The sequence below is a fragment of the Gigantopelta aegis genome, chromosome 3 (genome assembly GCF_016097555.1).
Source record: "Gigantopelta aegis isolate Gae_Host chromosome 3, Gae_host_genome, whole genome shotgun sequence".
Classification (NCBI taxonomy): domain Eukaryota; kingdom Metazoa; phylum Mollusca; class Gastropoda; order Neomphalida; family Peltospiridae; genus Gigantopelta; species Gigantopelta aegis.
In genome coordinates this window covers 13,622,444-13,648,628 of record NC_054701.1, presented here as the reverse complement: position 1 = coordinate 13,648,628, position 26,185 = coordinate 13,622,444, and the positions used below count along the sequence as shown (strand labels likewise).

The 26,185-nt window shown below is 37.7% G+C and overlaps 1 protein-coding gene across 10 annotated transcripts in view; it reads left to right on the top strand.

Moving 5' to 3' along the window:
• Positions 1 to 6,271: 6,271 nt before the first annotated feature.
• The window catches only part of LOC121367544 (inositol 1,4,5-trisphosphate receptor type 1-like), a 150,958-nt gene continuing 131,044 nt past the window's right edge, over positions 6,272 to 26,185 (top strand). For all 10 annotated transcript variants that reach the window (XM_041491792.1, XM_041491794.1, XM_041491793.1 and 7 more), the window contains exons 1-2: positions 6,272 to 6,663; positions 22,346 to 22,416. In XM_041491792.1, the coding sequence (XP_041347726.1) occupies positions 6,581 to 6,663; positions 22,346 to 22,416 (154 nt within the window). In that variant the 5' untranslated portion in view covers positions 6,272 to 6,580. The remainder of the gene's footprint in view (positions 6,664 to 22,345; positions 22,417 to 26,185) is intronic.

The following is a 26,185-nucleotide window of genomic DNA, read 5'->3' as shown; positions in this document are numbered from 1 at the left end:
AATATGATTTTATAGTATGGTCATTAAAGTATGCTAGGGAAAAATACCATTTCTTTTTATTTATTTCATTTGGGGGGGGGGGGGGGGGGGGGGGGTGGGGATGGTCGCTGTGTGTTTTGTTGTTGTTGCAGGGTTTTTTTCTAGGTGCAATTAAAAAACGGTACTTTCCTAGCTGTTACGTTTACACACACACACACACACACACTCTCTCTCTCTCTCTCTCTCTCTCTCTCTCTCTCTCTCTCTCTCTCTCTCTCTCTCTCTCTCTCTCTCTCTCTCTCTCTCTCTCTCTCTCTCTCTCTCTCTCTCTTCTCTTCTCTCTCTATCTCTCTCTCTCTCTCTCACACACACACACACTCTCTCTCTCTCTCTCTCTCTCTCTCTCTCTCTCTCTCTCTCTCTCTCTCTCTCTCTCTCTCTCTCTCTCTCTCTCTCTCTCTCTCTCTCTCACACACACACACACACCATCCTTTCCTTCCCAGCAGTGAAGCGCTCGCATGACGCCTAGTCTGTTTAGAACCAATTTCTGTCGGTAGGCCCGTTGGACCATATCTTGTTCCAGCTAGTGCTCCACAAATGATGTAACAACAAAAAGTTTTAGTCGCGGCATAACACAAAGGGCAATTCACTCCCAATATCGATGGGACCAACTGCACTGTAAAATGTGATATTCTAGAAATACAAAACAAACAAAACAAAACAAACAAACAAACAAAATACATCACACGAAAACACATATACACAAATACAGTAATATATATATATATATATATACCATCTTCGCAAGCCACGGTACCATTAGGAAATATAGTTATACGGAATTGTACCTTGGCTTGCGAAGATGGTGCTATACTAGTTGTTACTGTTATTGTGAATGCAAGTGGAAACATACATTTTTAATTTATAATTAAATGGAAGGGGAAATATAAATTTGGTTATATCATAAATAAAACAAAAATATAATTATTTTGAATACAGAATGTGAAAAATGGAGTGGTTTCTTTATAGAATTTGTTATGTTCTGTTTATTTGTTTTTGTTGGGTTTGTTTTTTTAACTCAGCTTATTGGGGAAGATTGCAATGTTTGTTTCTTTTGTAGGTTCATATATTCTTGTATTTTTAGTTACTTCATAATGTAAAACTCACGCTTAAAACTTGATGTTAATGTTGTGCTTAAAATGGAGTGAATATAAACTATTTACTAAAATGTATTGTTGTTTGTCATGATGATGCATTTGACTGTCACCAGATTCAGTACAAACACCAATATTCGGTTTAAAAAAAAGAGAAAAAAAAGAAAGAAAATCCCACCAACTTCCCTCATATATAACAAATGTTTGTTGAAGTTTGTTTTGTTTAACGACACCATTAGAGCACATTGGTTTATTAATCATCGGCTACAGGATGTCAAATATGACTCGTAGCCAACAGAGGAAACCCGCTACATTTTCCTAATACAGCAAGGGAACTTTTATATGCACTTCCCCACACACAGGACATCATATACCACGGCATTTCACCAGTTATGGTGCATGGTTAGAACGAGAAAAACCCAATCAGTTGAACGGATCCACCGCAGTGGTTCGATCCTGCGACGCAAGCACCTCAGCCGAGCGTTTAACCGACTGAGTTAATCTCGCCCCCCCCCCCCTCCCCCCGCCCTTGTGTAAAGACATACATGTATAAAAGATCGATAAAGCATAGACTACAAATAGGAAAGGAAAATAATATTTAATAATGATTAATTACACCTCAGCACATTACACACTGCGGCTATTTGGTGTTTAACAAAAAGTATGGATATTATGTCACTGGGTCTACAGAATGAGAGAGGAAACCCGCAACCGTCACATATGAAACACCGATTTTTAAAAAGTATATACATGTATATATATATTTTTATGTTAACTTTTCCCAAGCCATACTCGTACATCCCAACATTTGATCAGTATTGGAAAACTAGAAGAAGAAGAAAATAAAAAATATATTATATTGACATTTAAAAAGCAAAACATTCACCGAGAGAGATCGATCCTACAACCTGTCGCATCTTAGACGAGTGTGGCGTCCCTCACCGAGTATAACATGATGCACCATAGACCTATTCACATTTTTTTCAAAAATTCACAGAGGCGCCTACTCATGTACTCGTTGCAGAACTCTCCTCACATTACCATTAAGATGTAAGCTAATCGGATTATGATAAATACCCCTCCCCCACCCAAAAAAAAAGAAAAGAATAAAAAACGGGGGAAAAACCCGTGCTTATGGACGAATACCCCTTCCCACAGTGTAACAAAAACTGTCATCAAAATTTAGAACATGTCTAAACGTTTTAATACAGATACCATACCTGCCAGGCATAAAAGTATAATTGAGTTGTCTACCCATTTTCTTTTCTGGAATAACTAGTTTCTTTGATTTATGTTATCCAGTTCAATTTGTTCGCTCGCTGTAACCATGGAAACCTCGGATAGTGTTGGCAAACATATATGTAGTCGCGTATAGATTTGTTGAGACATATTTTGATTATATTGGAGAAATAACAAACCTGACAAATTCTTAACAATGGGACAACATCTGTACAGATTAATTCTGGTGTTATTTACAGTAAGTGCATGATGGAATAGAAAGAAAAAAAAGAAGAAACAAAAAACGTTATTAATGATTTGTAAGAATTGTTGCAAGTGAAGCAAATATCTGTTTATGTACTGATACAAAATGCAAGGAATAAAGATATATGCATGCTAAATATTTTCTTTCTTGTGTTTTTCTTTCTTTTCTTTTTTTTTTCTTTTTTTTAAATTATTATTATTTTTTTTTTTTTTTTTTTGGGGGGGGGTTTGGGGGGGGGTGTTTTTTGTGGGGGGTTTGTTTTTTGTGGGGGTTTTTTGCTGGGGTGACGCGTCTGCCATTACAAAACAAACAAACAAAAACAAAAAGAAAAGAAAAAAAAGAAGAAAAAATAACAAAAGAGATAAGTTTTTCTTTTTAATTATTAAAGCCAGCGAAGTGACTGATGGGCAATGCGCCAATTCCCACTTTACCGTAACTCTCAGAGGCATCTAGAGGCACACCACCGCCATGGGGCGGGACGTAGCCCAGTGGTAAAGCGCTCGCTCGATGCGCGGTCGGTCTGGGATCGATCCCCGTCAGTGGGCTATTTCTCGTTCCAGCCAGTGCACCACAACTGGTATATCAAAGGCCGTGGTATGTACTACCCTGTCTGTGGGATGGTGCATATAAAAGATCCCTTGCTGCTAATCGAAAAGAGTAGCCCATGAAGTGGCTACAGGGGGTTTCCTTTCTCAGTATCTGTATGGTCCTTAACCATATGTCTGACGCCAAATAACCGTCAATAAAATGTGTTGAGTGCGTCGTTAAATAAAACATTTTCTTCCTTCCTTACTACCGCCATTTGTTTTGTTCTTACTTGTAGCATAATATATAGTCCCGGTTCAGGAAATAGTTCTTCAATTGTAAAAATGTTATAAAATATTGAAATGTATTTTCAAATATTTATTTAATTATTACAAGTAGTATTTAAATAACCCATTGGTTTGAAGAAACTTGTTATGTTTACTACTAAACATTAACAACTGTGCAAGTGGAATGGAATGGAATATTGTTTAACGTGCACATTCAGAGCAAGCTGTTGTAGCGCGCGCCTGTCCTGTGCACAAGTATCAGCCTCAGCCGGGAGCACCTGCAGTCCGACCGTGATCGGTAACAGGCGGAGGGGTCTGTGCAAGTAGTATGCTGTCACTTATATATAACAGCAAAATGTGGCGTTGCACTGGCATTAGGGTGGATAACTAAATGTTTGGGTGGTCAGTCTATATTGATTTTTTCAAGGTAGTTATTAAGGGAGAGTACTGTCTGAAACAAGCAGTCAAACAAGCAGACCTTTTTTTAATATAGGCACGCTAATAAGTTAATAAAGTTAAAAGAAGGAAAGCTCTCTCGATACTGGTGTATTTTTTACAGACTATATTCTGACATAGACATATTGAAATGCACGTAAAAGTGAATGGTGCTCTGCTACAGAATGCGACTTTAATTGCCAACATGTATCAGTATGTACTTGGTGTTCACACACATAAACTACTCACCTATCCCCACATTACGTGGAACTAGTATTGCATCTGACAAATATAGTGTCACTGAATCCAATATATGTAACTTTACTTTGATTGTCAGAGAAACAAACCTAATTTTGGCACATATGCTATGATAGACTGATATAGATTGATATACCATCCGCTAAATGGTAAATAAGCAAATGTATACACCAAGGGAGATAAGTAGGCCTACTAAGAACTGTATGGTCCCCAGATAAGCGTTCTAACCACACAGCTAGCCCGTGCTGCTAATACTAATAAATACACTGTCCTGAGTTTGCAGCCACTGTAACATGTTTCCGACTAACATGATTATTAAATACATTTTCTTGTTTAAAATGGCGATATCTGTATATACAATGTTTTTCTTGTTATCCTAATGCCTGTAGTAGTTCATAGTACACTGACATCCGTTATATACAGAAAATATTCCCTACAAACACAGCCGACCATGATAATATATTTATTTTGTTTAACGACACCACTAGAGTACAGTTTTTAATTAATCGTCGGCTGCTGGATGTAAAACATATCTTTCCTTCAGAGGAAACCCATTACATTTTCCCATTAGTTGCAAGAGATCTTAAATATGCACTTTCCCACAAACAGAACAACACATACCACCACCTTTAAAATACCAGTCGTAGGGCACTGGCTGAGACTAGAGGAAAACCACCCAACAATTAGAGAATGGGTCCATGAAGGTGGTTCGATCCTACGAACCATGCACCTCAAGCGAGGATTACACCGACTGAGCTAGTCCTCATCCCTTCGAACGAAAAAAGGTTTAATTAATCACCGGCAATTTGATGTCAGACATTTGGTAATTTTGACTCGTAGTCATCAGAGGAAACCTGCTACATTTTTCCTTATGCAGCGAAAGATCTTTTATACGCACGTTCCCACAGGAAAGCACATACCACGACCTTTTGCCGAGTAAAAAACCCCAATCAATTGAATGGATCCACCGAGGTGGTTCGATTCTGCGGCGCAAGCATCTCAGGCGAGCGCTCAACCGTCTGAGCTAAATCCGCCACCCCCCTTTCGAAGGAAGAAGAAGATTGTTTTATTTAACGACGCCACTAGAGCACATTGATTTTTTATCTTATCATCGGCTATTGGACGTCAAACATATGGTCATTCTGACACTGTTTTTTTAGAGGAAACCCGCTGTCGCCACACAGGCTACTCTTTTACGACAGGCAGCAAGGGATCTTTTATTTGCGCTTCCCACAGGCAGGATAGCACAAACCATGGCCTTTGTTGAACCAGTTATGGATCACTGGTCGGTGCAAGTGATTTACACCTACCCAATGAGCCTTGCGGAGCACTCACTCAGGGTTTGGAGTCGGTATCTGGATTAAAAATCCCATGCATCGACTGGGATCCGAACCCAGTACCTACCAGCCTCTAGACCGATGGCCTAACCACGACGCCACCGAGGCCAGTACCTTTCGAAGGAGTGCGCGCTACAAGTATCCACATTCAGGGTCTACGTCTGTACTAATAAAAATATATATTTTAAAATGATATTGATTTACTAAAGGATTAGAAAGAAAACAAACTCACTATATGGCCTGTATATCACCAGATAAAATAAAGCTTTTATGTTGTGCTTTTAAATTTTTAAATTTCTTCTTATTATTTATTTATTTTGCTTTGGTTTTTTATTTCATTGAAAACATTTTTTTTTTTTTTTTTTAAATTGTTTATTCTTTTAAAAAAACATCCCCATCCCGACTCTGTTATTGCGCGGATTCTGGTGGAGAGCACACACACACACACACACACACACACACACACACACACACACACACACACACACCCCCCCCCCCCCCCCCCCCCCCCCCCCCCCCCCCCCCCGCCCCCCCCCCCCCCCCCCCCCCCCCCCTCCAACCCCGCCACATTTTTTTCGCCGACGTAAAAAAACAAACCCCCAAAAACCAACAAAAAACACAACAAAAGCCTGTTGAAATACCACACACCATGTTGGCCAACCTCCCTCTCCTCATCACCTTTCACAAACCTCTGAATCCGCGCTTGGTCGTGCAGGCCACACCCTTTGCATAACATAACGGAAACGGGCGAAACAACTTTTTGTATCATTCGGAATTAATCGTAGGTTGGCTTCCAAGTCCGAGGTTTTCCGAACATGGTCGTGCAAGTGTAATTTTGACAGGTGCTTTTCCGAACTGCGGCGATTTGTTGTGATTTGGGATTACATTTTAATCCATTTTATTTTGTGCAAGGTTGTTGACATATACTGTGAAGACACTGGCTGTTATCACCTAGAAAAAGTTAGTCGAACGTGAGAGTTGTTGAACAAGACCCACACCTGCCGAGGCTTTTACTTTCGGCAGACGAAAGAACATTTCCTCTCTTCCGGTTTACGAAATATGGGTTTTGGTGAGGCCAGTGTTTATGCTGATGGCTGAAAAACTACGACGTATGCCTCCACAATGTCTGCCAGCTTCTTGCACGTCGGGGACATCGTGTCTCTGTATGCCGAGGGCAGCGTCAACGGATTTATATCCACTTTGGGGTAAGATCAGATAAATTTTGCATGTAGTGATCAAATATTACAGATGTGTGCCAAAGGTTTCTTCATTTGTTCTAAGACTAGTAAGATGGAAAAGAGTTTCTTTCTGTCACATTGTTTTTGTCCATGTGTACATATTGCATGGAGTCTGAATGGTGTACATGTTTTGTATCATGTATGACACACAGTCTAGAATATTTGTTTAAATGTCAAATGTTCAGGGTGTTAAAATAATGACATTATACACTGGCGTAGGAAGCGGGGGGGGGGGGGGCAAGGGGGACAACCCACCCCCGCTTTTCAGATATTTTGCTTTATATTTGCTTTATAATAGTGTAAAAATGTATAAATATAAAAGTGTGCCCCACACTTTTTGGCACCTTCCTACGCCACTGTTATATTTGCATGTCCGATGTAGCCTACCATCTGACTCCATACGGACCCGGGCGGGATGTAGCCCAGTGGTCTGACGCCATATAACCGTAAATAAAATATGTTGAGTACGTCATTAAATAAAACATTTCTTTCTTTCTTTCCATACAGATCATAATTTGATCAGATTCAGTGATGATCAGCTGAACTTGAAGTGTGTTTAAGATAACATGCTTGAATGTCAAACACATATTGTACCCTGAACATGTAATTATAGTAATATACTAGATATCATTATCTGTACCTGGTGTGATAATGTATTGGGTTTTTTGTGATCTCTCTGATTACGAATATTCAGCTCTTATGCAACCAACAAATTTACAATCAGAAATGGTCATCACTGATGCTTCGAAGTTTTCAACATGAAATATATGCCATTTTGATTAATTTGAACCTAAATTTTTCAACCTTGAATTGTAAGAAAAATTATGTTTAAAATTTTTGGGGAAATCATTGTGAGTGTAATTACCCAAATAAAATTTATAGTAGAACTTAATTATCTTTATTATTATCAGGGCTTCCAGAATTTTTTTTAAATACACTGATCATGGGATCAGTGATTAAAAAAAATTACTAGCCAGAATTAAAAATTCACTAGCCCTACTTTACTTTAACTTAATACAATTTTATTAAATAATAATAATAATCAGATATGTCACATAAAGAAGGATATAGAGCTTAAAAACACTAACATTGGAGGTTGAAGTGTGGTCAGGATATTCATATTTACAAAATAGACTTAACTGCAACATTTGACCCAAAAACTAATTTCACTAGCCATCGGATTTTCAAAGGGGAGGGGGCTAATTTTTATGGTTGTATAAAATGTGTTGTGCAAAACTGTGAGCACCGCAGGCACGAAGCCCCAAAGCCTCATAAGGAAAATTTAAAAATATTAACCCCCTTCATAACAATTCTGGCGTGTTTTCGGCTTATTACCTGAGACATTTAAAGTCTTAAAATAAAAACTGGCCTGAATAGTAGTTATTTACTAGCCCAACATTGAATATCACTACCCATGGGAGCATCTAGAAGCCCTGATTATTATTTTTTGTAATCCTACGATAATGATCCTTGACGTCTTTCTCGACAAATCAATGAGTCATCTTCTTCAGAAGTTATTTTCGGCAAATATATGATCCTTTAAAATAATCAACTTTCATTAAATAATGTAAATGAATATTATGTTGCCAATATTTAATTTAAAATAACAAGTTCCATTACATAGTGATGGGTGTGATATTAGTGTTATTCAGCTTACATACATGTATGTATCAGGGAATAATTTGTACAGAAAAAAATGGTTAGCAGTTGCTGCTAATCATTTTGTGATTTGATTAGCACATTTTTAAATTTAATTAGCAGTTTCCACGTAGGCTCAACCATGTAAGTTATGGACAGCACAATGAATCCTTTCAGAGCCCAAGAGATTTTGTGATCCACATGTCTTCAGGATGTATTCTAAGCAATAAGATACATGTATACTGCGGAGTGTGAATAAAACATCATTTGATGTGTACCTTAATAAAATGATTTGTGTACCTTGTCATTTTCCTTTTCATAACATATCTACTTCTCCCTTGGGTCAATTTCGCGAATCCACGCGTTTACTGTTGACAAATTAACAACCATTTTGATCCATGGTTTGCACAAGTGACGTCAGCACAAAAGTTATTTTTAGAACAGAAAGTCAACTACCGGTATTAATTCCGAGTTTTACCGAATACATGTGACATCATTGAAATTTCGATTGAATACTGAATGTGACATTTTAACATTGTATTATTCAAGCCGAACTTTGGCAGTTGAAAGAGTGAAAAAAACACGATGGTAATTTTGCTACAACCGTGAAAACAATTAGATTATTTGGTTCTCAGTAACAGCGATCCATAGTGCGAAATAGGTTCGCACGTGAGCTAGAATGACTAGCAAACTGCGATGCGGACCCCAACAAATTATTCCCTGTGTATGCATGTATATAATTATATCAGGGTTTCTTCCAGAGAGTAAAACAGTTATGGCGCTACACCCAAATTGGTTTGCAGATTATTATTTTTTTAAGTTGACCTTTTGACAAAATTAATGACTCTTATCATTACTATATGATTTCCCTAACCCTAAAACTAACCCATTTTCTTTCCAGGGGAGGCCCCCATGCCCATACCCCCTGTTGACTATGGTTGCATTCAGCACACACATTGTAAATATAAATTCCATAGCACCATACCTAAAAATTTCTTTCTGGCAGAAACCCTGTATTATATTTATTAATTAGCACTCAGTTGCCATCCAAGTTATTAATGACATAAATATTATTTAATATTTTAGCATATAAATCTGTAATAAACCTCAAACTACATGACATTGTATAAGATAAACATGTATTAAATCTTGTGTTAATTTACACCAGACAGCATCTCACAAGCATCATTAATCATAGGCCAAAATACATTTTTATGGGAAGAGGGAGGGTACTGCACAATTTTTATGTGATGTTTAATATCTGTTGCCAAGAAATTGTGATATAGTGATTTCATGTCACATATTGCATGTGACTCTGAGTGCTTTTACGTTTTACTAATGTTTTATGGCAGTACCAATTAGAACCCCATATTTTTATGGGAATGGCGCACTCAATACACTTCACAGCATACATACATGTATTTGTTTATGAGTATGTTAACAAGAAATATTCATTTGATGAGTATGAGTTTGAATACATATTATGGATATTAAATGTTGTTTTGTGTTTTACAAATGGCTCCATCCTAAGCAACAGCAGTTAAAAGAAAGTTTTTATGAGTAAGGGAATATACCATGTACATGTACATGTAGCTATTTATTTGATGGATGGTGATAAAAATAAGCTGAATGTTTTAATAGTCCACCGGACAAATAGGTCTAGAAATCTACATGTCCGCCAATATTTTCCACTTGTCCCAATAAATGGTTTATTTTATTCAAGTATCAGGATGATGTTTAATATGTGATTGCTAAAAATGAAACAGCACTGAAAATGTTTACTTGTTCTCTGAACAACTACAGAGGCACATTTTGCTTGTCTGAATATATTTTCACTTGTCGGGACAAATGGATAAGTGCCTATTTCGCACACTGTGTGTAGTAGTATGTACCACAAAATGCTGATTTGGTCAGTTTTAGTACATCCCATTACAACAAACATTATTTGAACTTGCAGCTATGCTCATATAATGAAAGACTTGACATGTATATGTTAACCATGAGAAATCATTTAATTTGAAGTCCATGTGTGTGACAAGCCTGCTGGAGAGAGTGTTGAAGTGTTGACTCAAGCCAGGTCAGGGTGTGGTACAATACTGTTTGTTTACACCTGGCCACATGTTTTAAACAGGCTTCTACATGTATTACTCATTTACCTGTAGCATTGGTGGACCTATTTAACATATAGCAGACATGGGCTGGGGGTGTACGCTTTTAAAAATGTGCAATTTTGAAAATACAACAGAAGTGCTACAGCAAGGCTACAGATTACACGAATCTCAAGGAAATAAAAACATGTGCCGAAAATGTATGCCCAAAATATATATATATATATATATGCTCAAATTAAGAATACATATGCTGACTTCAGACTATTTCATCTCAAAAGCATTGAACTATTCATTTTAAAAGCTTTATTAGATTAAAATAACTTGAAGTGCATTTCTGAACATCTATAAGTACATGTACAACTCTTCTGCAGCTATTAACAACATTTGTGCATTTAAAAGATCTTGATGTTCACAGAACAGATAAAAAAAAAACCCTGTTGTGTCCAACTAAATGAGACACTTATCCAGACAAATGGTAATTTTTAACCATCACAGATTCTATTTATTAAATATCTATATTTGGACTACATAAATCTGTGATGTTTAGAAATTATTATAATTTTGTTTAAGTACTGCATGATGTACATGTACATAGCAGTTTTCATAAATAAACTACACATATCTTTACCTGTATTTATGATGAACAGTTATTTACCGGTCTGTACCTCTTATATGTCAGCAAAGGTTGTACTTTGCTTTCATTTTAACACATAGTTTGATGTTGTATATACATACATATATGTTCACATAAATGCTGAAAAGTAAATAGATTGCAGAATGACTAAGCATTTATTTGTTTTATGTTTATGTTTGGAGTTGCAAGGCTCATAATGCAAACTTAGGAAATTGTTCAAGTGACGGTTTTTAATTATTCCTCATATTTAAATGCTTGCCTGTGGCATGTTTGAGCTTGGCTACATGTATACATAGAAGTTTGAAAACTGAAAGTAAAATACGTTCTCACACTAAAATGCATTTAATGGTTTTAAAGAAAATGTCTTGAGTTTCTCATTGTTGTACTAAACTTGAATAAAACAAACCACATGTATACATTGTATGTGTATGTACTTGAACTAGTACAGATATTGGTAGACTTCTACAGTGCTCATGCATACTGGAACAAATTTAGGTTTTTCTAATTTTCAGAAATAGTATTTCCTTGAAATTTATTAAAATGTGGTTAATTTGAGGCCTATTATACAGTGAAACCTCTCAAAACCAGAATTCTCTCAAAAGTGGACATTTTTCACGGTCCTTTTTAAAAAAATCAGTAAATAACTTAACCACTGTAAAACGGATACCTCTTAAAACTGGATACCTCTTAAAACCGGACATTTTACGTGGTACCGAGGGTGTTCAGTTTAGAGGTGTTTCACTGTATTAGTCAAAGATTACATTTTGTAGCCATTTTGTATAAAACTGGCTAATATGGCAGTGGACAGGATGAGCCTTGTTTTTATATGTAACTGCCCGACGAACTAGTGAAAATTTCTGCTTATTTCTATTGCAGCCTAATGTTTTATAATAAACCAAATTGAATTATACTTCCCAATAATTTCGTACATACAAGTACGAAAAAATATATGTTACACAATTTTTCATTTCATTTGAACTTACTTTCGTGCTTATATCCAATACGGCTCAAGCACACTGTCCTGGGCACACACCTCAGCTATCTAGGCTGTCTGTCTGGGACAGTTGTTAGTGATCCGTGAGAAAGAAGAGGGTGTATGTAGTGGTCTTACACCTACCCAGTGAGTTGTTAAAACTGGCTCTAGTTTTTAATTGCTGGGTGGGAGCTGATACTGGACTGCGAACCCAGTACTTACCAGTGTTATGTCTGATGGTTTATAACCACAAACCACCAAGGTCAGTGTTACATAACAAAATGAAGCTTAAACTATTATATACATGAACAAATAATAGTGCGACTAGAAACCCAAATACTGGTATTCCAAAACAAGATAATGAATTTATGATGTAATTTTGGTTGCTAAAAAGGCCATATTACATATCGTGTACATGTGTAGTTGGGCAAATGATATAATGACAGCTGACTCAGAACTGTGCCTTTAATGGCAGCAATTATTTTAGAGTATTAAAAAAATATCATCACTTCAGTAAAAGCTCTGATATTGACAGCAATTTAGATGAGAGCAGCTACAACATTTATGGTTATTGCTGTCATTAAGTTTGATCCCTCGAGTTGAATCAAACATTTATGTTGCATAATAGTAATACATGTACAATACCAAAGAGCATTAATTAGAGTGTAGCTCTTAATTATTATTTTATTTCGACCAAGAATATCTTAAATTGGCTAACCATTATTAAACAAAGTCCACCACAGAGGACAATAAATTTCAAGACCATAGGTACAACCAAAAGTTGGTCCATGTTATTTTTACTTAGATCCATGTAAATGTTTATTCAGTTTTGCAAATTACATGTATATTTATGTAACCAGTGAATTTCAGTTTAACTGACAACTGATGCTGCTTCACATCAAGTGTCCAAAAATCAGTCTTCAACGGTATAGAGAGGCGGCATTTAGCTCAGTTGAGTTACATGTGGCACAGGATCAAACCACCTCAGTGGATCCATTCAATTGATTGGTTTTTTCTCATTCCAAACAGTGCACCAGAAACCTAATTTAAGATTGGTGATTTACAAAAATTTGACTTGAATAACTGACACCTGAATAGAACAATGGTTCATATGTCAAATATTATGTCCTGTAACAGATTATTAACAATAACAGTTATTTGGTCTAGTTTAACATTTACAGCATAACTCAACATATAAGGTACATGCACATGTGTGTGCTTCAGTTTCACTCCTAGGTTTTCTATCATTGCACAGTCGACTACTCCCAGTTTTCTGGTCTGGCAGGTTTATATATAAGTTGCACTACATGTGGTCATGTCATAACAAGAGCAAGGAAACTACAGATACTTGCCTGTCACAAAATAATGTCATGTTATTGTAGTCTACAGTCTTACACCTTAAACTAGGTGGAGGTGGGAGGTCAGCAAGGGGAGAACAACACCTGTTATGATCAACTAATCTTGCATGCAGACCTTGCAGTTTATGCGAACTATCACTCTGCTTCCCCATCACTATCCTAAGACTAATTTAATTCTCTTTGGCATGTGAAGTTAAAAAAACCCCACAAAACAGATTAAAATCAATGCTCATTATTTTTTTAAAAGGCTTCAGACAATCTAAGTTACGATAGCAATGAATCACTCTCCTCAATGTGTTTCATGATGCAGTCTCTGCATGCAATAAAGGCATGGCAAAATTGAATTAACAACATGTTTACATTTTGTTCTTTATTATATTATAAAATGAGGTGGCCACCCACCATAGCCATTTCATTATTCCACCCACGATCAAAATACATGATCAGGGCTACCTCTGGGTATATAGAACATTTTTCACCAAATTATTTAATGAACTCCAAATATTGCAGAAACCTACCATTATTTTCAACAAAATAACAATAATAACATGAAATTCTTTCACCAAATTAAAATAAAATTCACCAGTTATGTTTAAAATTCGCAATTGGCGAGTGGCAGAGCTAGGCCTGCCAGATTGACACAAGTTTGCCCAAGGCTACTGATAAAGCGTGTAGTAGTTTATGGGACAACTAGTGACATTTAATATGGTGGTAACTAGAGCATTAGACCTAGCTATGGTGTTAAATATGAAAGAAAAGATTTTTATTTTAAATGAAGCTCCAGCACATTTCAATCTACTGCTATTTAGTACATCCAACAAATGGTTATTTCGATACATGGTGTACAAAGATGGAAAATCTCTGGTACTTAATGAAAAGGGGCGGGACATATAGGACTGTGGTAAAGTACTTACCTGTGATGTATGATCTTTTGGGGCTATTTAATTAATATCATTCCAGCCAGTGCTCTAGAACTGGTGTAACAAAGGCCATGGTATGTACTAGATCCTGTCTGAGATGGTGCATATAAAAGATACCCTACTGCTAATTGAAAAGAGTATAGTCCATTATTTGTGTGGTCCTTGAGTTACGTTAACCATATGTTCAACATCAGATGGCCATTAATATTAATATGTGGAATACATTGTTAAATAAGACCTTTGTTTGTTTTTTTGTTTTTTTATTTATTGAAAACGAGCAAGATATCTATTTTGTGTTCTGTCCCATTGGCAAACAAAACAATTTGGTTTGTTTAATGACACAGATTTTGAGAGGAACCCCGCTGTTGCCACATAGGCTACTCTTTTATGACAGGCAGCAAGGGATCTTTTATTTGCGCTTCCCACAGGCAGGATAGCACAAACCATGGCCTTTGTTGAACCAGTTATGGATCACTGGTCGGTGCAAGTGGTTTACACCTACCCATTGAGCCTTGCGGAGCACTCACTCAGGGTTTGGAGTCGGTATCTGGATTAAAAATCCCATGCCTCGACTGGGATCCGAACCCAGTACCTACCAGCCTGTAGACCGATGGCCTACCATGATGCCACCGAGGCCGGTATATAGTCTTGGAGAGGAAACCTGCTACGTTTTTCCATTAGTAGCAAGCAGGGCTAGCTCTGGCATTCGCCAATTGTGAATTTTGAAAGTAGTTGGCAAATTTTATTTTAATTTGGCGAAATAATTTCATGTAATAATTGACATTTCCAAAAAATAACTGTTGATTTCTGCAATTTTTTAAGTTTAATAGACAATTTGGCGAAATGTTTTTCTTACCCAGAGCTAGCCCCGGTAGCAAGAGATCTTTTATATATGCACTTTCCCACAGACAGGAAAGCATATACTACAGCCTTTGACCAGCTGTGGTTTTCTGGTTGGAACAAGAAAAACCTATATTAAAACTGAATTGTGTAACCCCCCTAAAAGGATCTATGAACATAAAACATCATCAAACATTTAATAAATGTTTGACAATAATCCAGCACGAAAAAACTAATTACGTCCATGAGAGATCAATTTCAGAAGAAGAAAAAAGTTTTATCTTTCAAGCAGAACTTTATAACATCATATATTTTATATTAACCCTGTCAAGGGATTTAATCCATTTTGGGACCTATCCTTTATGCACCTGACCCTGCACAGTACAAATACATGTATTTATCAAACAAGCAATTAATGTGGTTATATCCCCATTTTTACCAATTTTAGACTTGATGAGTTGTGTAAAAAAAAAAAAACCCTCTTCACTTGTTTATTGCTCATCACTTTGTGTTGGTCCCAGGTGAATTCCAGCATGGACATCCCACTGCATGTCTGTAATTTGTAACAACTTAACGGACATTGGTTCACTATTCACACACCATAAACACCATGGTTATCTGGCTGCCTTTCCGTGAAACCTTGAGGCAGAATAATGAAAGCCGAATCTTGCTCTTCATCTTGTCACATGAAGTGTGAATTGAACAGGAAAGACAAACATCAAATGTAGTCTGTATAAGCTAAAACACCTGCTGCTTCGTGTAGATGCTCCCACCATTTGCTGAATACACATACAGTGCAGTTTGTATTTCACACTTATGTTGCATTTTTTTGTTGAATACACATGTATACAATCTACCTTTGTATTTCACACTTATGTTGCTACCATTTGTTGAATACACATGTAGTATATCTTTGTATTACACACTTATCATCGTGCTACCATTTGTTGAATACACATACAGTGTAGTTTGTATTTCACACTTATCACAGTGCTACCATTTGTTAAATACACATACAGTGTATTTTGTATTACACATTTATCACGGTGCTACCATTTGTTAAATACACATACAGTGTAGTTTGTATTACACATTTATCACGGTGCTACCATTTGTTGAATACACATACAGTGTAGTTTGTATTACACATTTATCACGGTGCTACCATTTGTTGAATACACATACAGTGTAGTTTGTATTACACATTTATCACGGTGCTACCATTTGTTGAATACACATACAGTGTAGTTTGTATTACACATTTATCATGGTGCTACCATTTGTTAAATACACATACAGTGTAGTTTGTATTACACATTTATCATGGTGCTACCATTTGTTAGATACATGTACAGTGTACATATCTTTGTATTTCACACTTAAAATGGCAATACCATTTGTTAGATCTGCATACACATACAGTGTATCTTTGCATTTCACACTTACAATGGTGCTACCATTTGTTGGACACCTACAGTGTAGTTTGTATTGCACGCTTATCATGGTGCTACCATTTGTTGAATACACATACAGTGTAGTTTGTATTTCACACTTATCACAGTGCTACCATATGTTGGATATGCAAACAATGTATCTTTGTATCTTTTGTATTTTTGGTTTAGGATTCTGTCATGTAATGATTTAAAAAACATATATATTTGGATTTCATCTCCTAATCTTGTGCTTAGTTGCCCAAAGTTCGATGAGGCTTGCAAATTAAAATTTAAAAAAACCTTAGATAGGTCATTCCATGCCAACTCAACTAGAGATCCCCGGGTCACCTCCATTTTTATAAAATTTCACCCATTTGTACATGCATCCATATAAATAAATGATGCATGCAACATGTTAGGGCCAAGTTCTAATTAGTTTTGAAATTATGGTTCATCAAATGCAGGGCCTCTTGACCCACTTTTTACACTCACATCTACTTCTTATAAAATGAATTTCAGACCATGTAGGTAGGAGTAGCCTGTATTTGTATAGGCTGTAGAAGGTTTTTATCTCTGAATCTAGATCCTATCAAAATAACCATATTTCAAGCAATTATTTAAAGCTGCAATCTCCCCTTACTATACACCATTTTATACCATCATTTGTTGTTACAAAATAAAAACACACCTTCAGGTTTAAAGCCGCACACCCTAGTTCCATCCAGTGAAAATAAATTATAATTTGGTTAATCTACAAACCTGTAACACACTTAGATCACGTTTTTATCAAATGGAGTGAAAAAGCAGGTTTTATATCGATAAATACCATGGGAATCCCCATGTCCCAATTGTTTGAAATAATTTGAAAGTTAGTATTCTGATGTCACCGGTAGATGTCGCTCGAAGCACAACAATGCCTGCGTCACGACAAATTTCACAGAGTGCACACAGACTTGGGGTGCGTTCTTTTCACCTCTCCTGGACATGTTCCAACTGTTCTGTCCTGGTTGTATCCCTCTCCAGATATCGTAAGACTTAGCAAAATTATTGGTTTTAAGGGTTTGTAACGTTTTGTATTGAGACACTTACTTGTCTGAACTGTATTGTTACTGAAAATGTTCACAAACTGTGAAGAAAAATCTCACAAATGAACAATAACAAATCGGATGTGGATTGCGCGAACCGTGCACGAGAAAACAAACCGAACCAAAATGATAACGGTCATGTGGTATACCAACGTCTGTGACATTGAAATGGAAATATCCCGTCTAAAAATAGATTAGACCTTGTCTGCTCAACGTTTTTTTCTCAAACGTGCGTGCGTTTTTAAGAAATAAGAAAAATGCATTTTGTGGTATTACAAAAACCAGGATTACCAGGATTACCAAAAAAACACTTCAGGTAAATGGAAATGTATATTCTAAATAATAAACGGTAAGTAAAGTGCAATTTTATTTGTGAAAAAATGGGTTTAATAGCGAAAAACAACACCGTAATGGTTAACAACTAGCCATAACTAGGGTGTGTCCCTTTAATAAGCTGGTTTGTTATCACTATCATTGGTTATTGATGATCATCAGCTGCCTTCAAACAACATGCAAGTCCATTGCCATATTAATATTACTTTGTGTACAGTGAACTACAGCATGTCACTTTAGTGTTAAAACATGTAATTAATACATATTTGTATTATGGCCTACAGTAGCAGGACATTTTTATATTCATTACCTAGATTAGAAGGTGTAACCAAAGGATATCAAAGATTTACGACATATGATGGTCAGGGCTTTCAATAATTTGGGCACAACTGGTTTTTTATCTGTTCTCAAAACACCAAGGTAATTTCTGTGTAGTAATGTTAATAACTGCTGAAGGTTGGTGGATGTTCAGAAATAAATTTTAAGTGATTTTGATCTGCGTAAAGCTCAGTATTTCAGTGGTTTTGAGGTGACATGTTTTGAGTTTAGAATACATGTATTTGTACTTAATTTGGGCGTGTTTATTTTGGGAATATGTATTTTAGGCATGTTCACCACTTCTACTTTGATGAAATCTAAAGCCTAACAGGGCTAGATCTGGATGAGCAGACAATTTCACCAAATCTAGTCAAAGCATAAAAAATTGCAAAAATCCAGTTATTTTTTAACAAAATATCAATAATTACATGAAATGTATTTACCAAATTAAAATATAATTTACCAATTGTTTTTAAACAATGTAATTGGCAAATTTGGTGGCTGCCAGTCCTAGCCCTGCCTAAGAATGTAGGACATTTAAAGTGGGTAGTCTGTTTTGAATAGTTAAAACTATTAAAACTATATTATACATTGCAGCTTTAGTAGCTTTAGTTTAAAATATGATGAGGTCTGTTATTCCTTCCATTGTCTTAGTAGACAGGAGCCATGATTAAATTTCATTCCTACCTTGTAATTATTTCAAAACCAGAGATAATCAATTGATGAAAAAACTACTAGTCTTGTCTCAATTAATTTTATTTCTGGCAGACTTAATGATCTTAATTGATTGAAACAACTAGTGATGTCTTCTTTCCTGTAATTATCTCAAAACCAAATACATTTAGAAGTAGCAATTATCATTGTCCAAATGTATATTTTAGATCTAAAAAAACCCATTCCAACTTGTAACTTGAAAATTAATTACTGTGCTTCAGAGATGGAGTGACAGAACAGGTGATTCAGTTTATATTTCGCGAAAGTAATGGAAAAAATAGATATATAATGCATGTTTACAACATCAGTGCCAAACATTCTTTTATTCTCTGCATGAGAGCAAATGGAGTGTTCAGATTTGGCATGAGTATCATAAAAATAGTATGAACGTAGGTGAAGTGTGATCTTCTGTTTGTTATTATAAAGCATGTCTGAATAAATAAATATATACTACTCAAAAGAATTTAAGGGTCAGACGATATTTTCGACATTATTTTCTGAATGTCAATTATATTAGCTAGACCATAATGTCATGCATGGTATTGTTCCCTTTTGACGAAAGTGGGTCTAAGCAACCCATAAATGAATTAAAATCCACTGTCATTGACACTGTCGACTAGTTCTAATGGCGAAAACATGCTTATATTTGCACGTAAATTAGGGCGAAAGCGAAAGGTCTGCTAAGAGCCAATAATCTACGTTGCCGTCGCCAGGCTGTTCGACCACCACTCCTACCACGTCACAGAACGGCCAGATGTCACTGGTGCATGCTTCATCTGCGGTGGCAACGTGTTCAGTGGGGTCGAGTGATGTTCACTGATGAGTCCAGGTTTAGTCTCCAGTTCAACGACGGTCGGGTTCGTGTCTACAGACGTCCTGGGGAACGCTTCGCTGATGTTAACGTTAGACAACATCACCGTTTCGGTGGTGGCAGCGTCATGGTGTGGGGCGGCATCTCTATCCACCACAGGACCCCCCCTCTATGTGGTGGATGGCAATCTGAATGGAATCCGCTATCTGAATGAGATTATCCGGCCGTTGGTTCTCCCAGGCCTTCAGCAGATTGGCGGCGGGGCAGTTCTGCAGGATGACAATGCCAGACCCCACCGCGCCAGGGTGGTAACGGACTTTCTCAGACAACAAGGTATCGCCAGGATGGATTGGCCAGCATATTCGCCTGACTTGGCCCCAATAGAGCACGCCTGGGACGAATTAGGCAGGAGAGTTCGGGATAACCATGCCCCTCCGGCCAACCTTCATGATCTGGGTCAACTTCTTATGGCAGAGTGGCAGGCCATTCCCCAAGAGTTCTTCAGACGTCTGATCAACAGCATGAGGCAGCGATGTGTCGAGTGTATTCGCGCCAGGGGTGGATTCACACACTATTAAACGAATGTTCTAATGTGTAAAATCCATGTTTGACAACCTTCAACTTTGACAGCATGTCATGTGACTTTCTTGTATACAGTGACGTTTATTTGTGGGTTTTTTGTAAATATGGAACAATAAATAAAAAATTGGTGTAGTTTACATCATCAATCTAATACACTCTGAAACTTATTTGGTTATAAATTTTTGACCCTTAAATTCTTTTGAGTAGTATATATATAAAAAAAGAAAATGTTCTGCAGTGACTCATCCAGTTTTAGGGAGTGATGTGTAATTAGCTTAGTGATAAATCATTTGCTGGATGCATGGTGGATCATGGGATCCATTGTTGTTGGTTGATTAATTTTTTTAATCCTCTGTCAATTGAGCCAAACCGGAGAGGACTCTTTATGTTTTGTTCCTATTCATCCATTTGTCTGTGCCACACACACATATATATTTATCCTGCAATCACTGTATTCATTGACAAGATATGATGACCGGATAAAGCTCTATATTTTCGGTCAGTGACCAAAAATATAGGTAATGTGACATACGCTCAACTCAACTCGAGTATTTCAGACAAGATTTTTAATAAAAATGCTCTTTAAATCATTTGTTGAAGTACTGTAAACACAAATATCTTTTAGTTTTGCAATAACAATACCCAAAATTGTATTTGTTTAAGTTAACTTTTTGACAAAATAATTACTCTTATCATTACTGTATGATTTTCTTAACCCTAACCCTAAACTTAACCCATTTTCTTCTTGGGGAGGCCCCACATACCACCTGTTGACTGGTTGCATTCAATTTCATAGTGCCATACCCAAAAATTTCTTTCTGGTAGAAACACTGTACATGTATATTTATTTATGAATTAGAGTTCAGAAATGCTTTGACAATACTTGATTTGTGTACACAAAAAATTGAATAAATAATGATTTTCCAACTATTTCTGTAGGATTGCAGGATAAAAGAAATAACTGGTTACTGTCTTTAGATATCGGTTTTATCCTGCTCAGGTCGAACGCAGCTCGGCAGAGCCTCTCTGGATTCGCCATTCTAACAGAATAAAACCGATATCTATATATGAAGAGTCCACGGGAATAACCTACATGTATGATATCCAAACAGACAGTATTATAACTGTCATCTATGTCAAGGTCACAGTGACATATTAAATTAAACCCTCTAATTATGGTAGGCCATTAAAAGTAGTTTGTAAATTATACTTTCTTAGGCATACATGTATATAATCCACAATTGCAGAGTTGTAAACATTAAAATTAAAAAATATTACCTTACTAAAAATGTGACATCACTGGTTATTCCACTGAACCATATATATATATATAAATAAATAACATTCCACAAGTGCCTTAAGATACTGAGCTAAAATCTTATGTATAGTTTTATCATAGATAGATACAGATCAAGTTTGACTTTCATGGGGATTGGTCCATCTTTTGACAGACTTAGGCTCTTGAACTTAGGAGATACAAAAGTGTATTGACCCAGTAGGGGACAATTAAAGTATTGCTTTGTATGTAGAATCTATATGTAGCACACTACACCATTTGTAGCTCCTAGTCAGTGATGAATCATTGCCATCCGTTAATACATATATGTATATCATATGCTAATGGCAGATTCATAACTGTCATGTAGACATTTGTTGCACTCCTTAAATTTTTTGTATTGTTTTAATGCATTACTAGTGAGTAGATTATGCATACTATCATCAGTTTTCTTGGGGGTGGGGGGTGGGGGGGGGGCGGGAATCACCTTCCTTTTACGGGCAAAGAGCCTAATCACTTAATTTGAAGTGTACACAATTTTCTAAAAGTACATAGGTAAGCTAGAAGCTACATGTAAGCTAAATCTACTTATGAATGAAATGAATTTTTATTGTTTTTAATAGGTTGGTTGATGACAGAACAGTGGTACAGCCTGAAGCGGGTGATCTCAACAATCCACCAAAGAAATTCAGAGGTAAATTAACAGATGGCTTTGTGCACTTACCTTGGCATGTGTAAGACAGACAGACTGTTTGTAAACAAGGGCTGTTCCAAAAATGATACTGGGGTGAAGCAGTGCTTTGTATACTTACCACATAGGAAATAAAATCTATTTAAACCATGGCTATACTGAGGGAAAAGATGTGTCAGATCCACCAGGCGAAAAACAATTAAATGACAGTTCCTTGATCCCACCAAGAACTAGCCCTTCCACTCCTAGCTAGCCTTCCCATCCAGAGCTAGCCCTCCCAGAGCTAGCCCTCCCACCCAGAGCTAGCCCTCCCACCCAGTGGTATAGCCCTCCCACCCAGAGCTAGCCCTCCCACCCAGAGCTAGCCCTCCCACCCAGTGGTATAGCCCTCCCACCCAGTGGTATAGCCCTCCCACCCAGTGGTATAGCCCTCCCACCCAGTGGTATAGCCCTCCCACCCAGTGCTAGCCCTCCCACCCAGTGGTATAGCCCTCCCACCCAGTGGTATAGCCCTCCCACCCAGTGGTATAGCCCTCCCACCCAGTGGTATAGCCCTCCCACCCAGAGCTAGCCTTCCCACCCAGAGCTAGCCCTCCCACCCAGTGGTATAGCCCTCCCACCCAGTGGTATAGCCCTCCCACCCAGTGGTATAGCCCTCCCACCCAGTGGTATAGCCCTCCCACCCAGGTATAGCCCTCCCACCCAGTGGTATAGCCCTCCCACCCAGTGGTATAGCCCTCCCACCCAGTGGTATAGCCCTCCCACCCAGTGGTATAGCCCTCCCACCCAGTGGTATAGCACTCCCACCCAGAGCTAGCACTCCCACCCAGTGGTATAGCACTCCCACCCAGTGGTATAGCACTCCCACCCAGTGGTATAGCACTCCCACCCAGAGTTATAGCACTCCCACCCAGAGTTATATCCCTTCCACCCAGAGATAGCACTCCCACTCAAGTTATAGCGCTCCCACCCAGAGTTATAGCTCTCTCACCCAGAGTTATAGCACTCCCACCCAGAGTTATAGCCCTTCCACCCAGAGATAGCTCTCCCACCCAGAGTTATAGCGCTCCCACTCAAGTTATAGCGCTCCCACCCAGAGTTATAGCTCTCCCACCCAGAGTTACAGCGCTCCCACTCAAGTTATAGCCCTCCCACCCAGAGTTATAGTGTTCCCACTCAGAGTTATAGCACTCCCACCCAGAGCTATAGCCCTTCCACCCAGAGCTATAGCCCTCCCACCCAGAGCTATAGCCATTCCACCCAGAGATAGCCCTCCCACCCAGAGTTATAGCCCTTCCACCCAGAGTTATAGTGCTCCCACTCAAGTTATAGCCCTCCCACCCAGAGTTATAGTGTTCCCACTCAAGTTATAGCCCTCCCACCCAGAGTTATAGCCTTCCCACCCAGAGCTAGCCCTCCCACCCAGAGTTATAATGGTCCCACTCAGAGTTATAGCCTTCCTACCGAGTTATAGCCCTCCCACCCAGCGTTATAGCCCTCCCACCCAGAGCTATAGCCCTCCCACCCAGAGTTACTGTGCTCCCACCCAGAGTTATAGTGCTCCCACCCAGAGCTAGCCCTTCCACCCAGCGTTATAGCCCTCCCACCCAGAGTTACTGTGCTCCCACCCAGGGTTATAGTGCTCCCACCCAGAGCTAGCCCTTCCACCCAGTGTTATAGCCCTCCCGCCCAGACCTATAGCCCTCCCATCCAGAGTTACTGTGCTCCCACCCAGAGTTATAGCCCTCCTACTCAGAGCTATAGCCCTTCCACGACTTTCATCACCATGTGACTAACATTGAAAAAAGCATTCATGTAGTCCCTGGTAACCTATTTTCAGGTTACCATAAATTATAACACATTTATAATGTTTACAGTTCCAATTATCATTCCTTCATAAATACATTAATTATTATATACTGTGTTATTCATTCTTATCATGGTTCTCATTCTACTGACTTCTGTGTTTAATTTATGGACAGCTTACAATTGATCAAAATTTAGGTGCTGATGTTTTTGATCAAACACTTTGTGGAGAATGAAATACGGTTCTCAACTGTTCTGGGGATTTTTTTTACATGTGGTAACCTAGTGACCTGAAAGACTGTTCTCAACTTATTTTGATGTCTGATGTGATAAATACTGGAATAGCCCTAAGAATTTATTTTTATATTTAATTATAATACAGTTCCAGATACATGTTTATAGGGAAGGTTATCAGAGTGTTCGCTAGTAGGAAGCAGGCAGTGATTTATGGCAGCTACATTCATACTGCAGCCTCTACCGCAGCATACATGTACTTCTCATGATTAGTACAATTATACACCCCACTGCACATGTGCTCAGTTGGTGTACCTGTAACCAGCCTAGGTTTTTAAACGGCCTCCAATATGTACTTTTAAAAGATGATAAACATATAATTTGGGTCTATTCATGTACACGTATACAAGTGTTCCAATAAAACCTTGTATGCTTAGAATGGCTGGTTGAAAGAGACGGTTTAAGGATTTGAGTTTTTGTGCTTTTTGCCTGCAATTTTCAATAAATTACATACCTTTTTTCCCCAGTTATTTGGAACATATTTTAATGTGCTTACATGCATATCTCATGGGTTCAAGATTTGTTTTCATTGCTACCTCATTAATCATCGGCTGTTGGGTGTCAGATATTTGGTAATTGTTACACATAGTCTTCAGAACCTGCTGCAATTTTTCATTAGCAGCAAGGGATCTTTTACATACACTTTCCTACAATCAGGACAGCACATACCAGTCTTGGTATATCAGTCGTAGTGCACTGGTTGATACTTGGGGGAGTGGGGGGACCAGTCAGAGAATGGATCCACTGAGGGTTTTATCCCCAAGCACCTTGGGCAAGTATTCTACCTGTCAAAATTTTGATAAGTGATATTTCTAACCCATTGAAATTTGCTAGCTAAGTACTGCTATTTATTGTTTTAAAATTGTGTAGAAATCTTTGAAACATAGAAGGAAATCATGACACAATACTGAGCAAAATGTTCCCTGTTTTCGCTTGAAGACATACATGCAATGGATTATACAGGGTTTTTTTTTAGTCAGTGGTAATACTAATAGCCTGTATTTTAAAACATTATACACTGAAATGGTGACAGCCTGAGTTTGTTCTCAACAGAATCTGAAGTGAATCACGACACGATATTGTTCCCCGTTTCCCTTGAAGACATGCAATGCATTATACAGGTTTTTATAGATGTTGATAATAGCCGTGTACAGGTTTTTTTTAGTCATTGATAATAGCCAGTATGTTTAAACATGACAACTGCATGGTGTCAGCAGAATCTGTCTTTGCTCAATTCTGCCCTCATTTTGTTTACTCTGGGACTTTCATTTTAGCAAACTGACTGAACCGCATTCCCCAGGACATTGATAAATAACTTCCCTTTGGCTTAGTTTGTAGTTGCACATTTCCTGACAATTATTTGTCAGACCTCATGCATGGTGCAAATTACTGCTGCAAGACGGAAGACAGTTCTTCTAAAAACTATTCTTTTAGGTCAAGAGTTTTGCCAGAGTCTTCTTTTGTTTCATATTTGATAGCTTTGGCATATATTTATATCCAGAGTGTTATCTTCTCGAGTATCTGTGACAGGGTTAACAGTTTGTTGGGCTAGCTAGCCAGGACAACACTAAACACTTGAGAAATTCAGGAAGTCTTGAGTAATTTATTGTGTATAACATTTCTTTTTCATGAGACATTTACCAGACACTTAAAGGTTGCATCTATGATTTAC